The sequence below is a fragment of the Anas platyrhynchos genome, chromosome 12 (assembly GCF_047663525.1).
Source record: "Anas platyrhynchos isolate ZD024472 breed Pekin duck chromosome 12, IASCAAS_PekinDuck_T2T, whole genome shotgun sequence".
Classification (NCBI taxonomy): domain Eukaryota; kingdom Metazoa; phylum Chordata; class Aves; order Anseriformes; family Anatidae; genus Anas; species Anas platyrhynchos.
In genome coordinates, this window is record NC_092598.1 from 2,504,131 (window position 1) to 2,514,168 (window position 10,038).

General features: G+C 42.6%; 1 protein-coding gene across 1 annotated transcript in view; it reads left to right on the top strand.

Annotated features, from left to right (window-relative positions):
* Positions 1-10,038, top strand: part of ZCCHC14 (zinc finger CCHC-type containing 14) — a 52,159-nt gene that overhangs the window by 36,879 nt on the left and 5,242 nt on the right. The window contains exons 4-12 of the mRNA XM_027466672.3: positions 702-773; positions 983-1,092; positions 2,703-2,797; positions 2,891-2,945; positions 4,053-4,323; positions 5,701-5,792; positions 7,647-7,774; positions 8,177-8,317; positions 8,412-9,884. Of these exons, the coding sequence (XP_027322473.1) occupies positions 702-773; positions 983-1,092; positions 2,703-2,797; positions 2,891-2,945; positions 4,053-4,323; positions 5,701-5,792; positions 7,647-7,774; positions 8,177-8,317; positions 8,412-9,884 (2,437 nt within the window). The remainder of the gene's footprint in view (positions 1-701; positions 774-982; positions 1,093-2,702; positions 2,798-2,890; positions 2,946-4,052; positions 4,324-5,700; positions 5,793-7,646; positions 7,775-8,176; positions 8,318-8,411; positions 9,885-10,038) is intronic.

Here is a 10,038-nt window from a genome sequence, read left to right on the forward strand (position 1 = left end):
AGTTTGCTAGCAATGCTGGCCACTTGCATCCAACCCTCTTCGTGCCAAAAAGCCGCGTATTTTGGCTCGTATTAATAACCCACCACCCAATAAATGCCTCTGCATTGAAGAATGTGATGATTTAACATAGGGAGCCTACAGGAAGAGATACCGAACTGCTTCCTTTTGCTAGGGCTTGTACAAAATGGTGCTGTCCGAAAAGCATAGCTCGGTAACTCCAGGTTTCGTGCTAAAAATTTTGCTTTTTGGCAGCAGGATGGTTTGCTGCCACCTTCAATTCTTCATAGGATATGGAGTAGGTTAGCTCTAGGTAGGCACTGTTGCAATGAGTTGCTCGTGTTGCCCATCAGCTCGCACGAAGCAGCTGTTTTCTGTAACCATCACAAGGAAAAAAAGTTCCATTAGCGAGCAGTCTGTTTTAATGCTGGATGTCTGCAGCGTGCCGGCGCTGTGTAAACTCCAAAGTGCTTTTTTAAGAATTCAGAGTAGTTGTTAAGTGTAATAACAGCGCGCCTTGGGCAGCGAGGGAGGACTGAGTAATAGTTACTTGTGCACAGAAAGTTTTTCCTCGCTGATGTCACAGCAACAGGGATGTTTCTTGCAGCCTGTGGCAGTCATCTGATGCCCGTTAGAGATCTTCTGAAAGCAGACTGAAATCCCTGACTGCTAGTTACTAAACTGGATTTTTTTTACTCCTCCAGGTCCTGTGGTCTGATTCTTCAGTGACGTTGGTAACCAAATCATCCACTGAAGTGACTGAATTTATTTCAAAGGTAAAGGCAATACGAGCAACGCTTTGAAACGAAGCAATGTTTTGTCTGAATATGTAATTTCATTCAGAGACATTTTCGAAAATGTGCTGAAATAATACAGATAAGTTGAATGCCATAAAACGTTTGACTTCTAAATTGCTGTGCCTTGTATCTCATCCGAGTAATGAGTCTTCCTTTCACTTACTATTTTTAATATCCTCCACCTTTAGCTGTCTCAGCTATATCCAGATGAAAACTTGGAGAAATTCATTCCTTGCCTAGCTGGTCCAGATTCATTTTACTTAGAACGGAACCACATGGACCTGGAATCGGACCTTAGGTATGCTGCTTTGTTTGGTTTTTATCTTGATACGTGGCTTTTTTCACCAAATGGAATAAAGAAACAAAAAAATAGGTTTATTAAGTTTATATTCTGAATTACTCTGAAGAAATTTGGGCCTGATCTTAAACGTTATTTCTGGATGTTTTACCAATGTTTGAGATTATTGTTGTGTTTGTTTTCCTTCTGTTTCGGAAAGGTAGATATGCTTTTATAAAATGCCTTGTGTGTATTTGTAATGGCCATTAAATTGTTGGAAGTCATTAACAGAAATTTCCAAAGCCCTACATGGTACCTCCGTACATTACCACAAATCACCTGGCTATTATCTAATCTAAAACACCATTTAAAAAAAAACATCTGTGGCAGTTCACATCGGTTCTCTGTTTTTAAAATCCTGAAATAGTTTTGCTGGGAGAATTCAAAGGGCTGAAGGTATTTGCAGCTACAACTGTCTTTACCTATAATAAATATTAGATGACATATTAAAATACTAATTAACTTTTATTAGAGCTTCTGCTAAACACCTATTTTCCTACATCCAGACAGACTTTTGTCCACCACGGGTAGAGCCCCAGTGGCTATTTTTCTCTAGTGAGAGCCAGCAGGTGCATGCCTAGATTATTTTTCATGGCAAACAGCGTTCACATTTCAAACAATCCCCTCCGCGCTTCGAGAATCACAGCCTACCGAGGAGAATTTGGTAGGGTAAGAGGGAAAGCATGTTGCTGCTGCTGCTGTTTAGCTAGCAACAGTCTCTACAAATCTAGGTTAATAGAGCAGCAATCTGCGTTTACACAGCAACGGCTGTCTGTGGAGCAGAAAAAGAAGCTGTTTTGCTCAGTGCTGCATATTTGAAAGATTCAGAAAGGAACTGGGATTTTTCAAGGTGGAAAGCACATTCATGTGTCTATAGTTGAATTAATTTTTTACTCAAAGGCTTTAAAATTGAGAAATCCAAAGTACAGTCAAAATGATCTCTATTTTGACACCTCTTTATACATTTGCAAATCTATGGAAGGCTTGGAAAAAGACAATCAAGCTTGCATAACAATAAGAAAGCTAGTCACGTTGACAGAAGACACTTCATACATTACAAAGTTTTGGGAAACTGCCTTTTTTTTCTCCCCAGAAGAAGCACAGCAATCCCAGGGAAAATGTGACATAAGTTTTAGAGCCTTTTTCCTCTGCACTGCCAGAATCTACATCTGCTGTTTATTTCGAGGAGGAGAAAATTAAATAACCGTAGATACGTCTATATTTTCTGGTCTTTGGTTTCAGGTTTTTGAAAGGAAATTTTCACGTTTGTACTTAGAAACGTGTCTTGAGTGTTCCAGTCAGATGTAATTCTAAATTAAGCATATTTGACTGAAACATTAAACAGAGGGAAAGAAACACAAAACGGTGACATGGGTGTAAGAAGTTTTAAGGATAAGGATCTCTGTGTGTTCCAAGGCTGCTTTGAGACAGAATTTCACGTTAATTTGAAAGGGCTTTTATGTTCCTTAGCATCAATTTCAAAATTTCATGTGCATGTCATAAGATTAAATAGACAGCTGGAAATCAATTATAACAAAATGGGGTTTTATTTTTTTTTGATGAACATGCAGGTATTTGGCACCATTACCTTCCCATGTGGTGAAAAACGACCACGTTAGAAAGTTTTTCAGCACTTCATCTCCTTCACAGCAACTTCAGAGTTCAAGTAAGTTTTAAAAAAGATTTTATTTTTATTTTTTTTTACTGATATGCATTTCATAACTCGATATTATTTTTAACTTCAATTCCTTGTTTTTAGATCCTGGCAACCCCTCCCTTTATAAAGTAGGAACTACGCTGGGAACATCTGGAAGGTGAAATGTTTATTTTGATTATGTTCTTTCTGTTTAGTTGTAAAAACCTGTTCTATTAGTAATTATTTGTCTTCCCTTGGAGATTTATTTGAGCTTTTATAGTCAGCTGTAGAAGACTGTCAGAAATTCTATCCTTAGCGTGTGGTCAGCCCAAAAGAGTTTTGAAATCAGCAGTGGCTATCTCATCTTAAGAAATGTGTGTGTTCAAAGACGAATGTAGAGAAGCCTTTTGGCCGGCATTACCTGAGAGATTAGATCAGATGATTGCAGGATTCCTGCTGGTGGTTCAATCTACGAACACGTTCTAAGCAGTGTTTCTCAGAATGTTTTAAACTAATAATTGGCGTCAGCACTTCAACGTTGAGCTGCAATGATGGATGACTTTTCTGTGATCTGCTGCTTACTACGTAAGTCGTAATGGTCTCAATCATGCATTTAAAAGGAGTGATGATTGTTGAATTGTAGGCACAGATCTGGTCATCCCTAGTGTGAATATTCATGGACAAAGGGAGAGTAGAGCATCTCTGTCTACAGCACATTTAAACGTTTCCTTGTATAGCAGTTTTTCTGCCAGAGGGAGAAAGGAGAGTGACCTCTTCCAAGTCAGATGTGGGAAAAGAGGGAGAGAAATATTCTAGCCTTTTGTTAGGAAACTCAGAACCCTACTCATTCTTTTAAGAGGCAATTTTCATTTTCTCCAAGAAAAAACAGAGAACACGTCAAGGAGCCAGCATTGTGGGTTATTTAGCCACATCCACATGTAAAAAAAAAAAAAAAAAAAACAATTCCATATATTAGATTTAGGCTTCTTTCTAAAAATTCAAAGCTGAACCATGGCCATTCTTTCTAGACCTTTTTTTTTTCAATCACAGAGAGGTGGTAGAACATGTACCATTTAGGATTATGGAAGGAAATGTGCTAAGCTTTTAATGTTTGCGATAGACTTCACTGCTTTTATTCTGCTGTTGTACAGCATAGTTACAAACCTTTAACTTGGATCGAACAGCACAGGTTGTACCAGAACTCTTGCAAGTGGTAGATTTATATTGCCAAAGTAGCTGAACGAAGATTCAATGTGCTAAATCGAATTCTGTTTGTGTTTTGCAGACCTGTATGTGGCGTGGCTGGCATTCAGTCTTCTCAGAATCATGTCCAGCACCCAGCTGCTGCCCCCGTTGCACTACCCCACTGTTCCCATTCAGGAGGTACTGGCTCATCACTGGCCTATCGCAACCAGATGGACTCCTCTTCACCCATGTTAATGTCTTCCAGTCCACAGACCCCTCAGACACAGGAACAAAATGGGATCTTAGACTGGCTCAGGAAACTGCGGTTGCACAAATATTATCCTGTCTTCAAACAGCTCACGATGGAAAAGGTAGGGCTGTGTGTTGGGTAAGAAAAGGGAATCAGCTTTTAACTTATATTCTGTAGTGTGGAAGGAGAGGCAGTGAACATCTGCGTTGAGAATCGCAGCAGTTACCAGCAAATGCTGTGAAGGTTTGCAGTCTCTCGAAGCAGTCATATTGTGATGAAATACTTCTTCCTATTTTTGATCGGCATGGTGCCCAGGGCCTGAGATGTTAGACAGCTGCTGTATTTCAGAATTCTTTATTGAATGCTTGAAGATCCAATTGCGTGCTGACTTAGGGGCTCTGCTTTGGCTCCCTGTTCATCCCTTTGATGTGCAGTAACAAAAATCTGTTGTTTTTTGTGTGTTTTTTCTGCTTCTTCACTGTTTTTTTTCCCCAAAAATATTTGGTTATCGTTCTTTTTCAAAATAAATCCAGAGAGACTTCTGACATGAATATTGATGTGGGTGTGTACCTGCAAGTGAATGCTGTTTTTTTCATCAAAAATCTTTTGGAAAAATAAACGTTTATTTATTTGCATAGTAAGACTCCTGAAAGATCCTAATGTCTGCTGGATTTCAACTGAACAGTTACAAGTACTGTTACAGTATTTATCCAGCTCCAGCTGTAAGGGCTGGTTAAGATTCATGTCCTCTTACTGTATTTTAGCCTTGAACGCCCTCTGGTGGACAAAGTGCTTAGGTTGAGTCAGGTCTAAATTGGGAGAGCTTTGTGAAGGTTATAGTATGGTGTGTGTATTTAACTATAATCTCTTACCAGAGTTTTCTGGTTTGATGTTCTTCATTATGTGAGGGGATATATAGTGTGCTTTTTTCTTCAATCAAGTAGGAAAACTATGGATATTTTAGTGTGCTGGCATTTTCCTATTTAAATGAAAGTATATATAATTATGCCTACTTTGCTGGCTTTAATTTTTATTTATATTATAAACGTATATATTTATTTACTCTATATATTTTATTATAAAATTAAGTTCAGAGTGTGTGTTCAGATAACCCGAAGAGATGATTGCACATCGATTTCTGTTTTAACTGACATAACTGGGAAAACGAGAGTGAGTTTCAAGAGAACTAGATCCTTACACTCATATATAGCACAAAGTCCTATTTTCATAAGTATGCAGATTGTTTTGTCTTTATAGTGAATAGTTACTATAAGCACGTACCTAATTAAATTTAACCTGCAGATGTTCTTTCTTTTATTCAAGTCCCCCACACTTTTATTCTACACTAATTCTATAATTTAAAACTGGACTTGAGTTTCCTTAAATTAACATAGATTATAAATGGCTTTAAAGCTGCTTTTCAGAATTGATGATTACTGAAAATTGTAAATAAGAATATTTCAGGCTGTAAAACTAACCACATGTTTTTCTTTCCAAGTTTTTGAGTCTTACAGAGGAAGATCTGAATAAGTTTGAATCGCTCACTATGGGAGCAAAGAAGAAGCTCAAGACCCAGCTAGAGTTGGAAAAGTAAGTGGGGAAAAAATTGTTTTATTAAGGTCATAAGTTATCCAATAAAAGTTTTACAATGGTCTTTTCTTCCAGACCATAAATCTACCAGGATTCCCACCTGTAAATATGGATAATGATTTTTTTTCCCTTAATCTACAGTAGCGATAGTTGCTTGAAAAGCTCTTGAAGCAGAGGTTTACTAGACTATATTTTATACTCACTGTTCTACTGTTGCCTGTTCAGGGTTGTACAAGGATAACATAAAGAATTTGTAAATTGCATTTTAAGAGGCCATGGCAACCCAACTGTAACAAATATGCATGGTGACAGCTCTTTAAGGAGGGGAACATTTTTGAAATAATTTACAAAAGATACGTGCAGTTACATAGGATTTTTTAAATCTTCTCTAACAGATACTGTAAAGCAGATGCACAAACCACATTTTATATTTAGTCAAGTTCCATTTGAACCATGCCTTAGAAAGTCTTATGAGCTCAGAGCAAAATCATGTCAGTGGAAGGTGGAGGACTGTATATAGCCTAAGCTGAACTTAGGATCACAGAACAGCCCGGCACCCTTCTCACCTTCAGGATTTCAGCTCTGTTTCTTTCCCTTCCCCTCGGTTTCTCTGCTCAGTTGTTTGCGTTCTCTGCCATTTCTTCCCTGCGAGTAATTATCAAGTCTTTGTGCCCATGGAACCCTCTCATGTTTTGTCAGATTTAATGATTTGTGCATAAATATTTCTTAGTAACAGTACTGCAGCCGTGATGGTATACACAAAGCCGTGCCTGTGGGAGGGAGATTCAGTATTTTTTATTGGGCTGCTGCTATTAGAGACAAAGACAGGCAAACTTATTGGGAACATAAACCTCTCTTCAGTACTTTTTGGTCTGGTTTTTAATAAATAGCTGATATAACGAAGCGTCCTCATAGGGTGGGAGGGAAACAGGAAGGCAAGTCTCCAGGCTGTCGACTTCGCAGGTTCAGGTGGAGTTGCCAGATGACACGTACACAGAAAATCAGGATGCCCAGCAGGATTTTTTCTTGCTAAGACCTGACAATTTTTTGGCTCCCAGTCAGCTGGGATGAAGCACAGCTACTTCAAGAGCTTTCTCGGTGTCCTGCGGTGACCCGCGCCAGCTGTGGCAGCTGCAGGCGCTCAGGACTCTGCTGCCTGCTGGAGCGGGGCTGCACGTTGCCAGATGAATGCCTGGAGAATTCGGGCTTCTAACACGCTTCTGGGACAAAGGCAGGGCTGTTGCAGTTTTATGAGCACAGCAGTTGTTTTATGTCGTGAAGGTTATACAAAGAAAGGCAGTGCTCTGTGAAATACTACCAGCAACTTGGGGAGACTGATGGAAGAAATTGTCCGTGTTTTTGATATCTCTGCTTAGAGGGAAATGTTTGTTCTGAAGCTGCTGCAGTTACGTAAAAAGCAATTAAAAATCCAAATCCATGCCCATTTATCAAAGCTCCTACACAAGATTTTTTACCAGTCTTAGATTTTCTGGCATTTGCAACATTAGAGATTTGAATCACATTTGGCTTTTCTTTGATTTTGGTGTGCCTGGCTGTGTCTGGGACATGCCTACATAAGGTGTGATAAAATGTAGTCACCATTTTGTGACGTTTTACCTTAAACAAATGAAAGTCTTGGCATTATAATCAGATGACAGAAAGACCGAAGTAACTGCTGGCAAGCAGCTGAGTTCAAGATTGATAATTGCCAAATGTTTCCACGTGAAATGAGCATAATTTCTTGAGATTATTTAATGGGCTTTGCCTGCTTCGGTTTCATTCAGAAATTGATTGGTCTGTTGATGTGTTTTAGTCAGTTTTTGTGTCTTCATACATTTTTCTGTCGCCCTACAGAGAAAAATCGGAGAAGCGGTGCCTAAACCCCACAACACCTCCTTCAGTTACCAGCAGCGGTGTGGCGAGGGTTCCCCCTACCACGCACGTTGGGCCTATCCAGAGTATTCGTGGCAACCATGCTGCAGGTAAGAAAGGAGCAGAGCACAGTGCTGTGCTCACAGGGCTCCATATATCCTTGTACAAGAGCAAGCTCATCCTCTTCCTGCTTCTCCACCAACCTGTCGTAAGCTTCGTCTTCCAAAAGGCCATTGGCTTAACAGGGCACAATCAAAAGATGCAATTCCTGTGTATGTGGAGTGCAAGAAAATTATTTGTCTCTCTGTGGCTTCCATGTGAATGGTTAGCTACTAGTCAGCGACTGCTAACACCTCCAGACTTGTGCTTCATAGCCAGTGCCTGTCTCTGTAAATCTTGAGCACCTGTACATGTTAGCTGGTGTTGTGGGACAGTTGTAACCGGGTCGTGCCAAGCAGGTCTCACCATTTTTGTTTGCATTCCTTGATTGCTCACGCTCGCTTTATCCACAGAGCTGCGGGTGGATGTGGATCAGCCAGCCCACCCGCTGCCCCGGGAAGGCAGCTCGTCCGAGTACTCCAGCTCTTCTTCCAGCCCCATGGGGATCCAGACAAGGGAAGAGAGCTCAGACAGCGCCGAGGAGAACGAGAGACGTAAGCAGAAACAGCCAGGGAGGGTGCTTGTGTTGGCCAGCTTGTGGCCTAGAGAAGCGGTTGTATTTATAGACGCAATATTTTCTGTCCCTAGGTTTAGAGATCCACTTAGACGGTTCAGAAAAGGAGAAGCCCGTCATGTTACTGAATCATTTCACTTCGAGTTCGGCCAGACCCACTGCTCAGGTCTTACCAGTGCAAAATGATGCAGGCTCCAATCCGTCCGGTCACCATCCCCTGCCAATGCAAATGATGTCAGCGGCCTCTTCTCATATCACCCCCATTCGGATGCTGAATTCAGTGCATAAATCAGAGCGTGGCAATGCAGACATGAAGCTGCTTTCATCGTCTATGCATTCACTTTTATCTTTAGAAGAAAGGAATAAAGTCTCTCCTGGACCGAGAGGCAGCATAAAAATGGAAAAGAGCTTTGGGAATACGGTAGTGGATGTAATGGCTGCGTCCTCTCCCCATCAGCCCTTGCAAGTGCTTTCCGGGGCTGCTGAGAGCAGCTCACCCACGTCTACCATTAACTTCGGTCCTCGAACCAAAGTCGTACACGCTTCGACTCTGGACAGAGTGATAAAAACAGCTCAGCAGCCGGGATTGATAGTAGAAACGAGCACTGCTGCCACGGTAACATCCAGCACAGTCTTCCACGTGGCTCGTCCACCCATCAAACTCCTGGTGTCTTCTTCTGTTCCTACTGATTCTGCCATTGCCGGACAGACTTCCTGCTCCAGTAATATGCAAATAACGGTGTCCCCTGCAATAATAAATCCCCGGACTGCTCTGTACACAGCCAACACCAAAGTTGCCTTTTCTGCAATGAGCAGCGTGCCGGTGGCGCCGATGCAAGGCAGCTTCTGCGCAAACAGCAACGCGGCCTCGTCCAGCAGCCACCCCTCCACCTCGTTTGCAACCATGGCCAATTTGCCCAGCTGCCCCGCGCCCAGCTCCAGCCCCACGCTCTCCTCCGTTGCCGAGAACAACTTCTACAGCAGCAGCAGCAGCAGCAGCAGTAGCAGCAGCAGCAGCAGCAGCGGGTCAGCAGGGAGCATCCCGGTACCAAACCAGAACCACCACCACCATCACCACCAGCAGCAGCAGCCGCAGCCGCCGGGGTGCATGGTGTGCAGCTCCTGCGGCTGCAGCGGGAACTGCGGTTCGAGCGGCATGACCGTCAGCTACGCTAACTATTTTCAGCACCCGTTCTCGGGCCCTTCCATGTTTACTTTCCCGTTTCTGCCCTTCAACCCCTTGTGTAGTAACGGCTACATCAACACGCAGCAGTACAACAGCAGCACCACCTTCCCCGTGGTGCACACCGCCTACAACAGCGGGATAGCGCCGGACTCCGTGATGGCCGGGCAGTCGACGTTTGCGGTACCGCCGATGCAGAACTTTATGGCAGGGACGGCAGGGGTCTATCAGGCACAGGGAATGATGGGGAACAGCAACGGCTCCAGTCACAAAAAAAATGGGAATCTCTCCTGTTACAACTGTGGGGCCAGCGGGCACAGAGCTCAGGACTGCAAACAGCCTCCGATGGACTTCAATCGACAAGGTAACGGCGGGCGGAGGGGCTGGCATGGGGCACAGCTCCCATGTCGATGGTGCCGGTGCCGTATCCTCCTGCAGTTTGCACCTGCTTGCATAAAAAAGCCTTGGTGAGCTGCATTCGAAGCGGTGGAGCACACACTGAAGGTGTTTCTGGTGAC